A 21,403-nucleotide genomic window follows, 5' to 3' on the forward strand; every position below is an offset into this window, starting at 1 on the left:
TTAACACGTTTCAATGCAAACTATATCATGACCAAGTGTCTAACTGGATAAGCCCAAAACAAGAGGAAGCTAGGACCCAGTATTTTAGATCAAGGTTCTGGGCCAACAGCAAGCACAATGTCAGTGTCTGCCATATCCTCATCTGGAGATGGGTCAGTGTCTGCACCACTGGATGTCATCATCCCATGTTAATGGCTAATTCATGCCTGCTTGTGGCTAGAGAAACTTTTTCTGAAAAGGATAAAACATCTGCCTTTGAATATGCTTCAATGCTTGATGTTTTCAATGCATTGTGCCCTCTTCTTTGAACATATACTCATTCAAGTACAAGGTAAAAAAGATTCATTTTTGTTCTATATCATAGGTGAGATCAAAATGAAGAAAAGTTGCAGCTACATGTTGTTGTTCTTGCATCCATGTGTCAAACAAAACTGCACTCAGCAACTGGATTCTGGGCTATTCAGAGTGGAAGCAGCATGAAGTTATTTATAATCCTATTAAAAGTAGACTATAAGACCATAACTATCACTCCTTATTGAGAGTGTGGTAGATTTAAGTTGTGTCTCCAGACTGTTAACATACTTTGTGTTTTATTGATGTTTATGTATTTTTGATGTATTTTATTATGATGCATACTATTTTTGTACTTTTTTTTTTTTTTATATAGTAAACCACACTAAGTTGAACTTGATTCAAAGAATGTGGTACATAAATGTAACCTAACTACTAGAAGACCTATTTAATTACGAAATAAATACGAATGCGTACAACTCATCAGTCTCTCCTGCAAGATAATGCCATCATACTTCTAAATATCCCCTTGAAAACCATGTTTCTTTTCTGTTTCTTTTTCCCTCTGGTGCTATTTTATTTGTATAGAAGGAAAGAAGAAGCACACAAGTGACACTGGAAGCCAGAACCAGCCAAAGTTGTGACAAAAAGGAAAAGGGGGCTAAAACATTTAGCTGCCATGTGCTAGCTTCCCTAAAAGTATTTAAAGCTAAATGAATAAGTTTACTAACGACAGCACCCAGCTTATAAAGGGCTGTCAAACCAACTTTTCAATACTTTTAGAACATGCAATACCTCCAGCCAACACACACAAACTATTTACATTTGGACCTGATTATGCAATTAATCCATAAGCTACAAAAAAAAGTAAAAGGCTTATGATCAGAGTCTGGTATGCCATGAGGTCTCCTGTACTGGAACTAGAAACACAGTTAAAACTAACAAGAGACAAACAGAAAGCTTATGGTTTATCAATCATGTGGATTTCTATTCCATTCAATTGCAAGTGCCTTTATAAAAGATGAAGGATCAGCGATTTATTGGTTCTCTCTGACCTAAAGAACTATACAATATAAATGTTCTAACACACTTGTGAAACACTGGACTAAGTACTAAAGTAAAGATTTATCCTTAATGAAGAAGCATATGGACTTCAAAAGACTAAAATCATTAAGACTGGGAAAAGGAAAAACAATGAAAGGATGGGAAGATCTATAGAACTAGTTACTGTTCAGTTCAGCATATTATAAGGATATTTAGCATATAGTTCAGCACAAGAACAAAGGTTATTTTTAGACAGACTGTTAAACTTTTATAGAAGCTATTGCAAAAAGCTGTAAGCAAAGGATAAGCATATCAAGTATCAACAAAAACGTTTTACACAAAAAAAAAGTATGTATTTTAGTTTACCAGCTAGTAGGTAACAAGGAACATGAGAATACCATTATGGAGTGAACTATGACGCATCACTATCAACTGAAAACTGGAAGCATGCCATGGGTTCTGAAAAGTGAAGTAGGGTTATAGGATGTAGAAATTATCAGTCATGCAAAGAAGCAGAAAATACCTGTACCGAGCCACCATGTCTGTCAGCTGCTAGGTGAGCTCTCAAGTGATGGGGATTGGCCTGCTGGGAGTCCCAAGCTGCCCTGTGGTCTGTCGACTGCCAATTATATAATGCATAAAGCATGCATGGAAGAGGAGGGAGAGAAACCCAAAACATATTAAACACCTCATGCTTGTATTACAATATGTGAAATAAAATTGCACAAGAACACAACACACTAAACACACATACTAAATGCACCTGTGAATGCAAATCAAATCTTAATGTGGAGCCAGACATGTTTGGAGGGTTGTTTGCTACAACAGGTACACGATGGTCAGACAAACATCATGCAGACTAAAATCTAGCAACAGCAGAAAGCAAATTTTAAAAAATTGTCAGTTTTACAACCACTTTCGCAACTGTGGCTACAGTATGATCTTTCACTTGTGAATATATGTTTTTCAGAAATCACGAGGAAAACATTTGTAGCTTAAAAAAGACAAAGGAACAAGACTATGATAACACTACATGCAAATGGTGAGAGTAATAAACTGCAATGCCCTGCACCAGTGTGCTAAGCAATACTGTGCTGTCCCATCATTTATACCTAATAAGTATTTTTGTACTATTAAATTGTACGACTAATACATATGTTTTGAAATATGTTTGTCAAACCTTTTGCTGACCTAATATTAGAGCACACATATTCAACCTTCTTATTTGCACAGAGGCATTATATTCCTAATTAGTTTACAATCTTAAAGTGGAATATAATAAAAACACTTAGGAGGATGTGCAAGGATAATATTCAAACGTTTTTTAAGATATTGCATTTATGCAGAACAATTGGCAGATCTTATGTAAGAACAGTTTTCCAGAGAATTCACTTTAGTGAATCCTCTACTTCAAAACTGAGCGCATCATCATTAACCAAGGATACATTCATTAAAGTTTTAAGCAGTTTCCACCTGTGGATAATACCAACATTTTTGATCTGAACTAAGTAGCACAAAGCTAAAAGCAAACAGATCTTCAGGTTCACCAGTCCCAACAATATTACTCCTAGAACCACTATATCAGCTGAAAGTCACTGGTAGAATAAGTTATGAGTCAAATATAAAAGTAATCAAATTAATCACTGGACCTAATTTATATCTGCATATGAGTTTAATGTTGCCTTGCTAATGACATATTTAGAGGACTTAAGGTTTTGTAGGGATACTGACAGAAAGAGGAAGAAGAAAGTTTTAACTGATTAGCATAGAACACTGATAATTTGTGTTACCGCCTTAAATCAGGTCAGTTAAAGTTATAAATTTTACACAAATGATTAGATGATTAAATATAAAAGTCAGAGTTTATTTCTTCAAAAAATAAAATGTCTTAATATGAAAACCAGTCAGGAATGTAAATGGCATGTAGAGATTTCTATTGGACAGTTAACACTTACTTTGACCAGGAATCAAACCACCAACATTTTCCCAACAAGGATAATTAAGGTTTTGCTGATATGTTGACAAATGGATAGAAAGACCAAAATCAAAGCTTTATTTCGAAAGCAAGTCGGTTTAGAATAAAATAAAATCAAAACCATTCATAAATCAATGCAAGAGAACAAAACAAATGATGAAAGTTCAACTTTGAATAAACATACCTGATTTTTGGCTTGATGGATCTTATCCCTGTGGTGTGCTTCTCTGTTGGATGATAGTGCAGGATCTGCATGAATTGAACCCACTGGAGTAGGCTACAACACAACACATTTATGTACCAAACTGAGAAAAAAAGTTACATAAATGTTCCCAGATTTATACTTCAAAAAAGCTGAATCTGACAGTCAATGCTGAACAGTGCATGCAGGAATAATAATTTAAACAAATATTAGGAACTCATGATGAAACCAACACATTACATATATATGTAATATATATTTGGGTAGGAGTAGTTGATTGTTTCAGAAAGCATCGATAGTTAATATAATTTTCATAAATTTGTTTTCGCTTTGTTATTTGCATCTATATGCTACTGAGGTACACTGCTATTACAGCCACTCTCCTCAGAGAAAACTCCATTTACCACTACCTTACCTGTTGTCACCTCCCACTCAGCTAGTTTCTAACCAGTTACTCTAGGTCTCATACTAAGGGCATTCAATTGACTTACAAGTCTGAATTGTGTCAAAGGCCTTACTGAAATCCAAGAACAGTGCATCTAGTGCTCTCCCTTAATCTGGTCACCCAATCAAAGAAATTCATCAGATTCAGACAAGATTTACCTCTGGCAAAACCATGTTGCCTCGGATTTTGTTCCAAAAACTCTACTATCTTCTGTTTAGCAGCAATTCCAGCAAATTAATGTAATCTCTGCTAAAATAGAGGATAATGCAGTTTTTGGAATCCAATGGATGAAAGATCCGAGACAGCATGTTTTTACCAGAGTTACATCTTGTCAGACAGATTAATTTCTTTGGGTGACCAGAGAATTGGATCAAGGGAGAGCACTACATGCAGTGCACTTGGACTTCACTAAGGCCTTTGACATGGTTTCGATAAATTGAACACTCTTGGTATGGGACCTAAAGTGACTGACTGGTTTAGAAACTGACTGAGTGGGAGGTGTCAAAGAATAATGGTAAATGGCATTTTTCTCTTGGGGGGGGCAGGGGGGGGGGTTACTAGTGGTATACCTCAGGGATTGGTCCTTGGACCTGTGCTTTTCAACATTTTCATGAGCAATACAGCAAAAGGTTTGTCTGGAAAGGTTTGTCTTTTTGCGGAGGATACCAAAATCTTAACAGGGTGGACAGCCAGGAAGGTGTGGGAAATTTGAGAAGGGACCTAGCGAAGCTCAAAGAATGGTCTAGGGTCTGGCAGCTAAGATTTAGTGCTAAAAATGCAGAGTAATACATTTAGGATGCAAAAACCCAAGGAAGAGGTATAATATTGGAAGTGAAATTCTTCTAAGCACAAAGGAAGAGTGAGATTTGCTGGTGATTGTATTTGAAGATCTTAAGGTGGCCAAACAAGTGGATAAAGTGAAAGCAAAAGCCAGAAAGATGCTTGGCTGCACAGGGAGAGGAATGGTCCGCAGAAAGAAAAAAAAAGGTGACGTCGCCCCTGTATAGATCCCTTGTGAGACCTCATCTGAAATACTGTGTACAATTCTGGAGACTGCACCTTCAAAAGGATATAAACAGGATGGAATCAGTCCAGAGGCTGGCTACTAAAATGATCAGTGGTCTTAGTTCTAAAGCAGTTGTCCCCAACCCTGTCCTGGGGGCCCACCAGCCAGTTTTTCAGGATATCCACAATGAATATGCATGAGAGAAAATTTGCATGCACTGCCTTCATAACATGCAAATTTTCTCATGCATATTCATTGTGGATATCCTGAAAACCCGACTGGCTGGTGGGCCCCCAGGACAGGGTTGGGGACCATTGCTCTAAAGCATATGCAGATAAACTTAAAGACCTAAAGATGTACATCCTAGAGGAAAGGCAAGATAGGGGAATATGATAGAGATTTAAATATTGCAAATATTTCCATGCACAGGAGGTAAGATTCTTTAAATGGAAAGAAAGCCCTAAAATGAGGAGTAATGGGGTGAGGGTGACAGGGGATAGACCCCGGAGTCATCTTAAGAAATATATTTTTACGAAGAGGATGGTAGATGCATGGAACAGCCTCCCAGTGTAGGTGGTAGAGACAAAACAGTATCTGAATTCAAGAAAGCATGGGATAAATATAGGGAATCTCTAAGGAAATGGGAAATACGAAGCTAAATTAATAGGGTGGATGGACAGACTGGATAGGCCATACGGTCTTTTTCCACCATCATGTTTCTACTACTTTTTGACACCTATCAGTACTCTTTATTTAGTACTGAGAAGTTACTACTTACCTGATAATTTCCTTTTCTTTAGGACAGTCAGATGAATCCAGAACAAGTGAGTTATGCAGTTCTACCAGCAGATGGAGACGGAGCAAACTGACATCACAGTATATACACCTCCCTCTGCAGTGACATCAGCCTGCCAGTAATCTCTTCAAAAGCAACTGTAGACAGACTAGCAAAACTTGATTAAACAGATAACCACTTCAATACTCAGCCAACAGGCAACACTGAGCTCAGACAAGAATGTATTAACACTTGTCTAGGGACTGGACGAACACAAGTAATCCCTATGGAGGAGGACCATAATACAACTATTCCGCAGCCAAGAGAAGGAAGCTGGATTCATCTGACTGTCCTAAAGGATATTATCAGGTAAGTAGTAATTTCTCATTTCTTAGCATCCAGTCAGATGAATCCAGAACAAGTGGGATGTACCCAAGCTACTCCTGAATAGAGCCGGAGGCTACCTGCGGTCCAGTCAAAACTGCATGTGCAAAGGCTGCGTCCTCCTGGGCTTGCACATCCAGATAATATCTGGAAAAAGTGTCTAACAAAGACATCGCAGCTCAACACATTTTTGATGGGAGACAATTTCACTTCCGCTCATGACATTGCTTAAGCCCTAATGGAATGACCTCTGACCTGACTAGGTAAGTGCTTCCCAGCATCAACATATGCAGCCGTGACTACCTCCTTAATCCAGCGAGCTATGGTAGCCCGCGAGGCCGACTCTCCTTGCCTAGTACTGCCGTGAAGGACAAACAGATGATCCATCTTCCGTAAAGGCTTAGTAAGTTCCAGATATCTAATATGTATCTTGACATTCAAGGGTCGCAATACTGGATACTCTTCTACATCTCTCTCTTTCCAGAGATGGCAGGGAGATGGACTGATTCAAGTGAAAGTTAGTGACCACCTTCGGTAGAAAAGGAACAGTAGGCAGGTGTACCGCCCCTGGAGTCATCCGGAGGAATGGCTCCCGGCAAGACAAAGCCTGCAGTAACCGCGAAGTCAGGTTACACATCGGTCTAAACATAGGACATGCTAAGAAATCCAATAACAAATTAACAGGCCTATACAGTACAATGCGCTCCAACGGAGCGCACTGTTAGCCTGCTCTTGGATGCACGTTTTCCCTTACCCCTTATTCAGTAAGGGGAGGAAAACGCGCGTCCAACCTGCAGCACCTAATAGCGCCCTCAACATGCAAATGCATGTTGATGGCCCTATTAGGTATGCATGCGGGATACATAAAGTAAAATGTGCAGCCAAGCCGCACATTTTACTTTCAGAAATTAGCGCCGAACCAAAGGTCGGCACTAATTTCTTCCGGCACTGGGAAAGTGCACAGAAAAGCAGTAAAAACTGCTTTTCTGTGCACCCTCCGACTTAATATGGCGATATTAAGTCGGAGGTCCCGAAGAGTAGAAAAAGTAAAAAAAAAATTGTGAATTTGGCCCGTGACTGTCGGGCCGAAAACCGGACGCTCAATTTTGCCGGCATCCGGTTTCCGAGCCCGTGGCTGTCAGCGGGCTCGAGAACCGATGCCGGCAAAATTGAGCGTCAGCTGTCAAACCCGCTGACAGCCGCCGCTCCTTTTGCCTGTTTTTACCGCCGGGCCTAATTTAAATACTGAATCGCGCGCACCGGCAAGTGGTCGGTGCGCGCGCCGGGAGAGCAGGCAAACGCCCGCTCTCCCGCACACTTTACTGTATCGGCCTGATTCCATAAGGGCACCGAAAACCACAAAGGAGGATGAAGATTGTTCACTCCTTTCAGGAAACGGGCCACATCAAGATGAGTCTACAAGGATCCAGCCATTCACCTGATCTCTGAAATAGCTGCGAGCCATTACTTGTACCTTTAAGGAATTAAGGGCCAAGCCTTTATTCAAGTCATCCTGCAAAAATTTCAAAATAAGCTGATCTTCACCAAACAAAAAAAAAAAAAAAAAAAAAAAAAAAAAAGAGTACCTCAATCCTCACCCCAGGCTTCAAACACACGCCAAACCTGCACATAGACCAAGGTAGTGGAGAACTTTCTAGCTCTTAGCAAGGTGGAAATCACTGCCACAGAGTATCCACGATTCTGCAAGTGAGTCCTTTCAAGTGCCATACCGTAAGACAAAATAGAGTCGAATCTTCATGAAAAACAGGACCCTGCCACAACAGATCCCTGTGCGCTGGAAGATGAAGGGGAAAATCTGCCAGGAGACACCACAGATCCACATACCATTGTCTCCTGGGCCAATATAGAGCAACCAAGAGCACCATCCCTCTGTGGCGATCAATCCTTCAGCCTAATCTGCCCAACATGAGCCATGGAGGAAAGGTGTACAGCAACTTGTCTTCTGGCCATTCTGCACCAAGGCAACTATCCCAAAGAAATTCGGATCTCTCCTGCGACTGAAGAATCGCGGAACCTTTGCATTGCAAGATGTTGCCAGCAGGTCTAGAAACAGGAGACCTCAGCGATCCAGAATCAGCTGAAATGCCTCATTTGATAGCATTCAGTTCTCTTGAGTCCAGACTCTACTTGCTGATAAAGTGTGCTCTTACATTGACTTTTCCTGCTATATGCAAGGCTGAGATCATCTGGAGATGCGGTTTGGCCCATCCCATAAATTGATCTATTTCCTGCGACACTTGCTGGCTCTTGGGGTCTCCCTGCCAATTTATATAAGGCACAGTCTTTGCACTGTCCGACATTATCCAGACTATTCGAACCTGCAGCCTGTCGCTGAACTGCAAACATGCCAGCTGGACTACCCTGGCTGTCAAACAATTGATGTTCCAGAGAAACTCTTCTGATTCCCAGCACCCTTGCGCTGTCAGCTCCTGACAATGAACTCCTCAATCATGAAGGCTCACATCTGTCAACAGTACTAATCAGTCCAGTGGTGCTAGGGAAATTCTCTTCCTTAGATGATCTGGCTGTAGCCACCATTACAGTCGGGATGAGACCTCCATTGGTAGGTGGAGCCGAATTGAATAGTCCAGAGACTGCGGGTTCCACCAAGACAAAAAGGGAGTGCTGAAGAGGATGCATATGCGCTCTCGTTCACGGTACCACTTCCAGAGTTGCCGCCATTAAACTAAGTACCTGCAAGGAGGACCATACAGTTAGGCGCAGAGTGTTCAGACATAGCTGTGCCATCAACTTCTGAATATGAGTTTCTGGCAGAAAAACCCTGCCCTGTTTTGTGCAGAACCGAACCCAGAGGTATTCCAGTGACTAAGCAGGTGGAAGATGGCTCTTGGCTAGGTTCACCACTCAGCTGAGCTCCTGCAACAGGGAGATCACCTTGCTGGTCACCAGGCGGCTCTCTTCCAGCAACTTGGCTTGAATCAGCCTGCTGTCCAAATATGGGTATACTAGGATCCCAACTTCTCTCAGTTCTGCTGCTACTACTACCATTACCTTGGAAAAGGTCTTGGGAGTGATGGCCAGACCAAAATGCAGTGTCCAAAAACTGATAATGGCATCTCAGAACTGTGAACCACAGAAAGCATTGATGCTTTAAGTCGAATGGGAATGTGAAGATACACCTCGGACAGGTCCAAAGAGATCAGAAATTCCAACTGTACTGCCATTATCACTGAGCACAAAGGTCTCCATGCAAAAGTGCATCATCTGCAGATGACTGCTGACACCAGGATGGGACGAAAGGATCACTCTTTCTTGGGCACAGACGAAATAAAACTGAATATCGCCCCCATATCTTCTTGAGACGTGGGCAACCGGATCAGAGCTTGAAGAGCCTTGCCAATGTATCCTCCATTTCCTGCTTCTTCTGTGGAGAGTGGCAGGGAGAGACCATGACCATGTCCCGAGGAACACTGTGAAACTCCAGTACAGAACCCATTGATCTGATGTGATCTTAACTCACCTCTGATAGAAGAGAGAGGCGTCCTATCTCCTGTTCCCAGGAGTGGGTTGGCAAACCTTCATTGGAAGGCTCGGGAGGTTCTACTACCCAAGCCCGTGCCCCTTCTGGGCTATCTGGGATGAAAGGAAAGAGACCTAACAAAAGGCAGAGTCCTCTGAAAGGTTGCTCCTTTATAGGATCAAAAATGCTTGGATTCCCTAGCATGACCTCTCATGCTAAAGGAGCATGGCATCTGCTTCTTATCCTTCGGTAATTGAGGAACTGGTGATTCTCCCCACTTACTGGCTAATTTCTCCAACTCATTCCCAAACAAGAGCAAGCCTTTAAAGGGTAATTTTGTGAGGTTAGCCTTGGAAGAGTATCGGCCAACCAATTTCTCAGTCATAAATGATGCTTGGCCACTATTACCAAAGCCTCCCCTCTGGCTGGAGTGCAGATTAAATCGCAGCCTGCATCTGCCAAGGCGGCGGCCACTGGCTTCATAACTGCCCTGGAATTCACCCCAGCAAGCTTCTTGTTGTTCCCTGGTGGCTATTTGTAAAGTCATTGCCACTGCTTCAAATGCCTGGTTAAGGATAGTTTCAATCCTCTTATCGTGTACATACTTCAAGGCCACTCCTCCCTCTACGGGGATAGTCGTCCACTTGGAGATTGCACATAACTACATTTTCCAAAGTTGGATATAAACACACTCATCACCAGATCCAGAGGGTTCAGGGCTTCCAAAACCCGATCTCCTTTGAAATTAGCCTCTGGGGCGCCCACTCAAGATCAATCAATTCTTGAATTGCCTTTATCACAAGGAAAAAACAAGAGGCTTTAAACAGAGAAACCAAAATGGGATTTTTCTTTGGCTCAAACATGGAATCTGCCCCAGGTACTCACAGCATTTTCAAGATCTGGGAAATCAGGGTTGAGAGTGCATCTCTATGGAAGAACCGTAGCATAGTCCTATACGGTTCTAATCCGGAGGAATTTCTCCATCCTCTAGAGTGTCAGGATCTGCCTCATCATCCATGCCATTTGGATCCCTATCGGGCAGACTCGCTGCTGATCTCTGTGTACTCCGGCACTTAACACTGTTTATTTAAAAATGTTTCTATACTGCTTTTCCAAACAAGGTTTAGTCAAAACAGTATACAAAAGATACAAATCATAAAAATTAAATTAAAAATTACACAAATCTTATAGTAAAATAAAATACAATAAAACAAATTCATAAATTATTAATCCTAACAAAAACAAGATAAGTGCCATCTTCTAAATTATAGCGGTATATGAGGGGAAAACTGAAAAATGGATGGTTATGTGATGTGTAAAGTGGTCCAAGCGAGGTCCCCAACTGTGACTCTGCTCTGGGAGCACTGGATGGGGCTGAGGACTTCACCTGAAGAAAGGATTACAATCCCTGGAAAACTTCTACCCATGAAAATGTAAAAGGATCCATGTTAAAACCAGAAAGCACCTGAGGCACATCCCCTGAGCTACCTTCCTCTGCTGATGAACCAGTTAGGGGAACCCTACCTGATGCGTATTTACCCAAACTTACATCCGGCTAAGAACCAAGCTTAGTGAAAGCAGAGGAAGATAATTCTCCTTGACTCTCCAAACAGCACTGGTACAAGTTAGTAGACACTCCAGGCTGAGATGCCTGAATATGACAGACGCGCAAAGGGAAAGGCGCTTAGGTTTCTTAGGTATAGGCGCCATTAGGCTGACAGTATGCTAAGTGGCAATGGAAGGCGTGCATCCAGCTGTTTTCTGGGGTTTTTTTGTTTTTTTTAGGCATCCCAGCACTTAGGCGTCCCTAAGAATAGGTGCTGCAAAAAACTTAAGAGCACAGCAAACTCCCACCTGTGATCACAGGTAAGCAGGATGGCCAACAAAAGGGCCACTTAAACTTGGAATGCACAACCGAGGCCTGACTAGGTGCCCAAAAATATAATGCCCAACCTGGACTGTGACATATCCTAAAGAGTGCAGCCTAACACAGAACAAAGGCCAGTAAAAAGCCATTGAAGGCCTACCATGAAGGCATGCAGCAAAGAGAGGCCTTATATCGGGGCCTAGCCTAGAGGCCTGCCCTTAACCTTCATAATCAGTGCGACAAACAGTCAGAACGGCGTGCCAAGCAGGAGACTGGGGGAAGGAGGAGCACTACCCTACACCATAAAACTCTCTTCTGTCTCTGTGTGTGCGAGTATGTGTGTTTGTGTGTGTATATATAATGTATCTTTTTTTTTTTGGACACTTCTGAGCTTTAGCATTACCTTCTGGTACAGAGGATGCATCCTCAGGCCTACCCTGTGGGGGGGGGGGGGGGGGGGGGGGGGGATGGGGGGGGGGGGGAGGGGGGTGGGGGTGGTGGGGGTGTTGGTGTTTGTTTTTGTTTTGTTGTTTGTGTGTGGTGGGGGTGTTTGTGTGTGTTGGGGGGGTTTGGTGTGCTTTGGTGTTGTCCTCTTGTACCCTTGAATGCCATCACCAGCCGAGCTTGGTTTCCTGCACGCCACAGAAAACAGGCTAAAGTACACACTGGCTCACTGGACGAAGGCACTCATCTGAGGGACCATGGAAATTACCTCAGGAATTTTCAACTAGGGGAAAGACCATTTGGTATCACTGCAGGACAACAGGGCAAATTAATTTTTATTATTTCTCCTTTTCAGTTCGAAGCAATCCCCAGTGGGGAGATACATGTCCACCATCTGCTGGAGACGGAGAATACTGGAAGGCTGTCACTGTAGGGGTGTATATATACTGTGACGACAATTTGCTCTGTTTCCATCTGCTTGTAAAGGTATATAACAGACTTGTTCTGGATTCATCTGACTGAACGCTAAGAAAACCATGAATGCTTCCACATGAAGGAAAAATGGTAGCTCTGGTACAGAAAATTCTCAAAAGCACATTTATAATTTACCTTTAAGCCCCAGATTGAGGGCAGGACAGGGACTGTTAGCCTATGGAGAAATCGCTCAAGAGTTATATAGGGAAAAGGTCACAACCTCACTCAGGTTAACCGAAACAGGCTGATCCAATCTTGGTTTTGGCCCATTGTATGCATGGAGATGTAGTGTTTTATTTATTTATTTTTTAGGGAAATCAGAACTATAACTTTATTCATGCAATGGGGCAAAAGCAGAATTGGATCAGCCTGTTCGGGTTGGGCTGAATAACTGAATAAGAAGACAACTAACCCTAGAGTCACACTTGATCCAGAGGTTATACATAAGACTGTCAGCATGGAGGTAGAATAAGATCTGCAAATTACTTATTTAATTGCTTTTTTTCTGGGCACACCCTCAGTCCCCACTTAGATTTTTCTTTAAAAAGCAAAAAAGGAATTGTATGAAAAAGAGGTATGCTTTACAATGCAGTCTTCAATCTGAATTTTTCAAGATTTAAGCACTTTGTTGTTGGTTAATCTGAAGTTTGATCTTTGTTTTATATATGATTTGTTAGAAACTGCTTTTGGAGTTATCTCCTGTTTTCAATACAAATCATCATCTTATTTTCTGTGTGTTTCCCTTTGCAAGAATTGCTCACAATGGTGTGGAAAGTTCATGCATGTGTGCTGGTTCCATCTGAAAAGCAGTCTGAAAGAAGAGAGGAAGCAGGTGTCTACTAGGGCCACTAATGGGAACCAGAATATGAGTGAGACAAATATGAGGAGATGAATCAAGAATAGGGCTGGCTTTACCACTAGGCCAACCTACAGTGCCAAAACTGGCAAGGGGAGTGGCAGAAAAACACTCTCCACTGTCAAAGGCTCAGCCAGCAGAAGATAAGGAGCTGTCACCAGGTAGAGTAGGATGGCTAACAGGAATACTCAGCCCCGCACGTTGAAGACAGGTGCCACAAGGCAGAGCAGTATGCCTGTCGACAATTGCCAGGCCCTGCTACCTACAGAAATGAGGGACCCAGACAGGTGGAGTAGTTGGAATCTGTGCTGCAGCTTTCTAGTGCTCTAGCTCCTCCTCAATGCCAGCACTGTGAGTATGTTCATAACTTGTGAGCTGGTGCAGGCAATTCCTGATCTTATGCACTAAAAGATCTGCATCGTGAAGTGCTGCAGCTGGCCTGTGAATTTTGAACATACTCATGGTGCTGGTACTAAGGAAAAGATAGAGCACTGGGGAGTCACAACACAGGCTCCTACCACTTAGTTAACCTCAGGAAAGAGGAAGCCAGGGGTCAGATGTATTCTGGGAAAAGGGAACATAAGGGGCAAGAGGATGGATACTGGAGAAGTAGGAAGAGGCAGCAGGGGGTAAAAGGCAATGGGTGGATGCTGGTGGAGGAGAGGCAGGGACAGAGTATAGATGCTAGGGAAGGAGAAAGAGGCAAAAGGAATAGATGCTGGGGAAGTAGGAAGGAATATGCTGAAGAAAGAAAATGGAAGGTAGGTAGTAGCAAGAGGTAATAGGCAAGGAGGAATCCTTCCTCCTCTGTTTACTTGGAAAAGTTATGTGCATAACTTTGGGTAGGAGATGAAAGAGAGAGAGGGTATATTGCTGGGCAGAGAGAGAAGTGAGGGGAAGAAGACTGCTAGAGTACCACTGTCAAAGGGGCAAGCACCTTGTCAGAGCTGCCACCAACACTAGAATGCTGGAGCTAGCAACAGTAGGTAAAAAGTCGGCAGGGCCCAAGGACAGAGATTCGCCTAAGGTGCCCAGGATCCTTGAACTGGCCTTGCTCAAGGGAAAAATCACCAGAAGCTAAGAAACTTGAGTGCTACAGGGTGTATTTTCACAAGATGCATCTAACTTTGGAAGTTTGCTGGAAAAGTCCAACTGGGTAAAATATTCCTCTCACCCGCCACAACTCGTGCACCTCAAATTGCAAGACAAATTTAGTTGATCAAAAAAGGGGCTGGGTCAGAGGTGTACCTAAGAATAGTCACATACCAGTCTGTATACATTTACAGCACTAACTGGCTAAATTTGACTGCACAACTGCAGTCACACAAATGGCTATCCTAAATGTAGCATGAAAAATTTCAGTTATCTTAACTGCTGAACTTTTTTTTTTTTGACTAGTATGTTTATTAGATGACAGAGTGGCAAGGAGAGGGAGAATACTTCAGGATCAGTGACAGTAGTGAGGAAACCTGCGGCGCAATAGTGGTATATTGGTGTGAGGTGGAAGGCAGGATGGAGTGGTGGTAGAGGAATAAAATGGGTATTTTACAGAGAAGCATTGACATGGGATGAGAGATGTTAGAGTAGTTGTGGCAGCAGTCTGAGGTAGGGAGGAATGCCAAGATCAGAGAATTAGGCAAAGCTGCATGAGTTAGGAGAGTAGGGGGAACAGTGATGGCTGAATGGAAGGAAAAGGCAGAGGAGTGATGACTGGAAGTAATGGCTAGTGAAGGAGCACGCAACTCCACTCCTATAATGCAACAGGTCTGGTTTTCAGGATATACACAATGAATATGCATGAAGTATATTTGCATGTACTGCCTCCACTGCATGCAACTATGTCTCATGTATATTCATTGTAGATGTCCTGAAAACCAGACCCATTTATGACACTCCAAGACCACAGGTGCATTCACTTATCTGAGCTATTAAGAGATAAAACTGGGTATAATTTGACACTAAAGTGAGCCTGTGTGAGCTGTTAATTACTGCAGGATCTGAGTGGAACATTGCACATTGTTTTATTGTATATCACTATGATATTCCTTGGCAAGCAATAGCAATTCATTAAATGAACTAAACAAACAGAATATGAGATTGTGGGGAACAAGAGACTGAATAGCAGACAAAGCATATGGAAATTTTATGTTGCTAATATAAGAAACCTTCCTTGCTAAAGCTGTTTTGGATTATATTTTTTTTATTTTGTGAGTGATCAGTAAAATCTTATGTCACTAGTCTTCTGTGTGGTGCATTCCCTGGGAAGTCAGTGTGAGCAACAGCTGACAGTGAGAACCTGACAGTATAATAAAAACAAGAGCACCACAGATAGGAATTATCCTAATACTGGCCATACTTTCTGATAAGCTCTGCTTGAGAGCTGCAGAAGAAACAGCTCTGCCAACAGGACAGATGCATCTTGGGATATCATCTTGGCAATGGCAGAAAGATGGAAAGACGGTTGCAAATATGCTGCTCTTAGGGCTTAGAAATAAAATTATTTAAAAAAAAAACCTTTCCCAGCACAATACAAAACTTATACTAAGTAGCACAATATGAAGTGTCTGTGCAAGAAGGTTCTTCCTCTTAAATGTGACAATACCTATCTTAATATTCTAATTTATATTGTTTATATTTATATTATATTATATTGTTAACTTATGCTTGTTCTTGTTTAATCTATTTCTCCACGCTGCTCCTGGTTAACCCCTCTCCCAGTTCACTTTCCCTGTTAACATGTATTTTCAAGCCTTTTTGTTCGAATGTAAACCGGTATGATGTCCCCACTAATACCGGTATATAAAAGTTTCTAAATAAATAAATATAATGCTTATCTCTGTAAAATTCAATAGCACTGGATCTGTCTGCCAAATATAAAATTCATACATGTTTAATTTTTTTTTCTACAAACCAGAAGGAAGCAATGTGTGCAGAAGTCACATCTGCTTTGATTTCACAGACTACCTGCTATATGAAAAATACAGAACACAATGTGGTGCACATATGACACCTGATATAATAGGAAAAAGGGGGTGTTATTTTAAATAAATGTAATTGCAAATGTAATTCAACTACTCTGTTTCTTGTGTAAGACATACGATTAGCGCATGCCTTTTCCTTTCTTCATCAGAAGTCTGGAAATATACTTTAGTGACTGTATATTTATGGAGAAACAGAGGTGGGGGTGGGAATTCCCACACAATTAGCTTAACAATTTCAGCTAATTTTGTACAATAAATTTAGAAAAAATTTATAAAAATCTCACAATGTAGTAAATAGGACAAATTCTAGTTTTCTCCATTTCCTGCTACAGCCACAAAATTCCAGATAAAAATGACACTTTTTTAAAATTAGCAGGCCACATCCTCCTCTTCAATTTGTGTCAAAAGCATGGCAAAAAATATACTGTGTCAGATATGATGGATAACATAGCACTAATCAGACATTGTAAACCATGCTATACAAATGGCCAAATAGAACATTAATCCAAGTAAAAATGTCTGTGTTCTTGCTGTTAACATATTATATAAAGCAGACCAGACAGTCCAAATTAATATTTTGTAGTCACATATTGAATAGACTGACACTGGACTGAAGAACTTTCATTAGGATATTATATAAAATATCAGTTCTCATACATGTACTGAATCTCTCCCTCTCTGTCAAACTACTCCTATGGTGTTTTCAAATGCTTTCTAATATGATCTAGAAAAGAAATATAAAAAGAAGCAACTGTGAGCAGATGAAAAGCAGTTAAAATTATGGCTACTATATAAAAAATTTTAAATCCAGCAATTTTTTTTTCTGAAGGCGGCATTTTGTTTACTACAGCATATATATATATATATATATGTGTGTGTGTGTGTGTGTGTGTGTGTGTGTGTGCGTGTGAAAAATGAGAAACTTTATCAGGAAATTCACTAAAATAGGGTTTCATTGTAGTGTTATATTTCACCTCAGGGAAATTTATGAGATGAACTAAGATTAAAAAAAAAATTTTAGAACATTGCAGGAAAATGATTGTCCCAGTTAAGGGTGTGTGCCTTGAAAAATGCATATGCCACTAAATAAGTGCACAAAAGGATCTTGTTGCAATCTGCATACATTTCCACTTTTGTAATCTATAATAAGATATTGGCGCAGGGTTTTCAGCATACTGTTTGTGCCTAGGATTAAGACTGCATCTCACAGCTTTCAAAATAAAGTCCACTAAATCAGTTAAGCACTTCATTATGCACAACTTAAGGTGGCTAATTATCACAATGGTTGAAAAGGCAGTTTTTAATTATAACTACACTACAATTTAATTCTCTATTTCCATAGTCAATTATTTAAGGAAGTGAATATATGCTCCAGTCAGGAGTGTTTATTTTCAAGTTTATCTATTTTTTCTTTCCCATTTTTCCTCAGTGCAGTAGATATTTTGCTTTGTTCTTCTCACTGTAACAGTACTACTATGTACTACTATTATACTATGGGAAGGTCAAAACCTCACTACAACTGATATTAACTATAAACAAATAAGAAAAAAAATAATCAGTCTTATCTGGATTATTATGGTGCCCTGCGAGCATGAAATCCAGAAATAAACCTTATGCGGTGTGGCATTTTTGTACACAGGAATATCAATCCATTTACTAGCCAATGATAACTACTGTTTAAAAAGGAAAGAATAGCAGACTAAGGGAATGACTCCCGGATGGGCACGGACAGTTAAGAGTGATTTGTCGGTTCAAAGTCCTGCTTTTTAGTCTGATCTGAGATGGGAATGCTCAGTCACCAGAGGATGACAGCAAGACACCAAGAACAGGACAAATCTATTTTGCAAAAAACAATGCTAAAACAAATATAAAAAGCTGTGGTAAAAGTTTGGTTGCTCCACTCCTCAGTATCAAACAATTCATCTTAAAAAAAAAAAAAAAAAAAAAAGAGAAAGAGCCTCTTTCTGACAACCTTTGCTTTCCAAACAAAATTTGACAGTTGTCAGTCACTTATACAGTGAATTCAGAAAGAATTCAGACCCATTCACTTTTTCCACATTTTGTTACATTGCAGCCTTATTCTAAAATGAATATGCATTTTTCCCTCCTCAATCTACACACAATACCCCATAATGACAAAGCGAAAGATTTGTACAAATCTGTGCAAATTTAAAAAAAAAACCCTGAAATTTCATATTTACTAAGTATTCAGACCCTTTACTCAGTTCTTTGTTGTCACTGACAGCGATTAAATCCTCAAGTCTTCTTGGGTATGACACTACGACCTTGGCACACTTGGATTTGGGGATTTTCTCCCATTCTTCTCTGAAGATCCTCTCAAGCTCTGTCAGAGGCTGGATCAAGAGCATCTATACACAGCTATTTTCAGGTCTCTCCAGAGATGCTCGATCGGGATCAAGCCTAGGCTCTGGATAGGATATTCAAGAACATTCACAGACTTGCCCCAAAGCCACTCCTGTGTTGTCTTGGCTGTGTGCTTATGGTCGTTGTCCTGTTGGAAGGTGAATCATCACCTCTGAGTCCAGAGTGCTCTGGAGCAGGTTTTCATCAAGGATCACTCTGTATTTTGCTCAGTTCTTCTTTCCCTCAGTCTTGACTAGTTTCCCAGGCCCTACAGCTGAAAAGCATCTTCATAGCATGATGCAGCCACCATCATGCTTCAGCACAGGGTATTTGCTAGGTGATGAGCGAAGCCTGGTTTCCTACAGACATGATGCTTGGCATTCAGGCCAAAGAGTCCAATCTTGCTTTCATCAGACCAGAGAATCTTGTTTCTCATTCTCTGAGAGTACTTTAAGTGCCTTTTGGTAAACTCCAAGTGGGCTATCATGTGTCTTTTACTGAGAAGTAGCTTCTGACTGGCCATGCTACCACAAATACCTGACTGGTGGAGTGTTGCAGAGATGGTTGCCCTTCTGGAAGTTTTTCATCTCCACAGCAGAACCCTGGAGCTCTGCCAGAGTGACCATTGGGTTCTTGGTCACCTCCCTGACCCAAAGCCCTTCTCCCCTGATTGATCAGTTTGAACAGTTAGACAGCTTTAGAAACAGAGTTCTGGTGGTTCTGAACTTCTTACATTTAAGAAAAATGGAGGCCACTGTGTTCTCCAAGGCCTTCAAAGCTGAAGCAATTTTTTTGTGCCCATTCCCAGATCTGTGCCTTGACACAATCCTGTTCCGGAGGTCTATAGACAATTCCTTTGACTTCATGGCTTTGATTTTGCTGTGACATGCACTGTCAATTGTGGGACCTTATATAGACAGGTGAGTGCCTTTCCAAATCATGTCAAATCAATTGAATTTACCACAGGTGGACTCCAAGATGGAAAAGCATCTTAAGGATGATCAATGGAAACAGGATGCTCCTGAGCTCAACTTTTGAGTGTCAAAGCAAAGGATCTGAATGCTTATGTAAATAAGATTTATTTTTTTTTTAAATGAATTTGCACAAATTTCTACAAACCTGATTTCATTTTGTCATTATGGTGTATTGTGTGCAGATTGAAGAGGGAAAAATGCATATTATCCGTTTTAGAATATGGCTTTATAGTAACAATGTGGAAAGAGTGAAGGGATCCAAATACTTCCTGAATGCACTGTACAATACTGAATACTATAATTTTTACGGGATTTGCCAAAAAAACAAACAAAAAAACAGATTTTAGCCACTAGGATTAGATTTTATCACTTTACAAAAAGTACATATTTCACTTGTAAATATGTAGACTCAAAGTGCTGGACCCTAAAATGTACACATATATTAAAATTAAGTTCCATAATTTGGACCTCACTAATGCCAGACTACATAACCACTTAGCTGAATTTGGCAATGTATTCCATTAAAAAAACATAAGCAAACCAGATTTTTTTTTTATGATCTTAAAAATATAACAATTGAACAAAAAAAAAAGTACAGTCATTTTCAGCACCTTTAACCTAAAGTGGTGGTCTATTCATAGCACTAAATGCCAGAAACAATTGTTAAACTACAGTTATTTTACCTGAATTACCAACCAGCTGAAAAATCCTCTGCATCATAGACTTCTCAAAACCACAATTTTTTTTTTCAATTTAACCCTTACATAAGCTTTTCTAAAGGTTCTCATCAACACTAAATGTATCATAGCTACTATAAAAACTAAGAAAACTTGATTCTATGGACTGAGCAATATTTTAAAAGTAACTTCATAGTTTTCAGCCTCTGGTAACTAAAAATGACTTAAATCAATATACACAAATTTTCAAATGTTTCTTTATAATTTACCTAGTCACAGGAGTAGCCATATTCAGCAAAACCTCAAATTCTCAGAGTTTGGGTTTTAGAATCCCTGTCTGTCCTTCATATTTTTTTTCTCTATAGCATTTCTTTGATGTCCAGAGTTCTTTTTGGATTTAGACTTTTTAATATTGCAAGTTTGCTTATAGTTAATGGGGCTCTCTGTAGACAGGATAAATTAACCATAACACATAGGTGATGTAATCCAATGTGCCAAATGGACCCTTCACGCCTAGCTCATAGAACTTTTCCTCTTTGTTAACAAGCAGGGCTGAATTAGCCAAGTCACATAGAAAGCCCCAGGCTGAGGGCTGCAGTGGAGCACTAATTGAAAAACATCCTGGATCCTCCACATGGAAAGCGGACTATTGGGTGAACAGGCTGTGCAAAATTGCTTGTCCAAAGTTACTGTCACTTCTTGATAGATTGTCCCGACAGTAATGACATGTGAGGGTGTGAACGGTTGACTAAACTGCAGCTCTGCAAATGTCTTCAATAGCACAGTTTGCAGATAAGCTACTGAGGTAGCCATGGTTCTTATTTAATAAGCCTTGATAAAGTCTGATCTGGAAGTCAGCCAGAGTAAAACACTGTGCGATACAGTTTGCTAACCAACTGGACAATGTGCACTTGGCCACCAGTATTTCCAGTCTATTAGGATCGCAAGAAGAAAAGTTGAAAAGCCTGAGGATATGGTTGAGTTTACTTCAAATAATTAACTAAGACCTTTACTGCAGTCCAATACATGTATGGCCTGTTCCCTTCATGTGCATGAGGTCCTGAAAAGAATGTGGGCAATCTGATTGCTTCATTCAGATGAAAGCTGAAACTACTTCCGGCAGAAACATGGGACGAGGGCAA

At 40.7% G+C, this 21,403-nt stretch overlaps 1 protein-coding gene across 8 annotated transcripts in view; it reads right to left on the reverse strand.

Annotated features, from left to right (window-relative positions):
• The window catches only part of CSNK1G3 (casein kinase 1 gamma 3), a 448,270-nt gene that overhangs the window by 108,043 nt on the left and 318,824 nt on the right, over positions 1 to 21,403 (reverse strand). For 4 of the 8 annotated variants that reach the window (XM_029619712.1, XM_029619731.1, XM_029619692.1 and 1 more), the window contains 2 exons: positions 3,495 to 3,587; positions 1,859 to 1,954 (listed from right to left, as the gene is read on the reverse strand). The exons of 1 other annotated variant lie outside the window; for it this stretch is intronic. In XM_029619712.1, the coding sequence (XP_029475572.1) occupies positions 1,859 to 1,954; positions 3,495 to 3,587 (189 nt within the window). The remainder of the gene's footprint in view (positions 1 to 1,858; positions 1,955 to 3,494; positions 3,588 to 21,403) is intronic. 3 more of the 8 variants (XM_029619750.1, XM_029619740.1, XM_029619702.1) reach the window with 2 other exon arrangements.

This window comes from Rhinatrema bivittatum, chromosome 1, assembly GCF_901001135.1.
Source record: "Rhinatrema bivittatum chromosome 1, aRhiBiv1.1, whole genome shotgun sequence".
In the NCBI taxonomy this organism is placed as follows: domain Eukaryota; kingdom Metazoa; phylum Chordata; class Amphibia; order Gymnophiona; family Rhinatrematidae; genus Rhinatrema; species Rhinatrema bivittatum.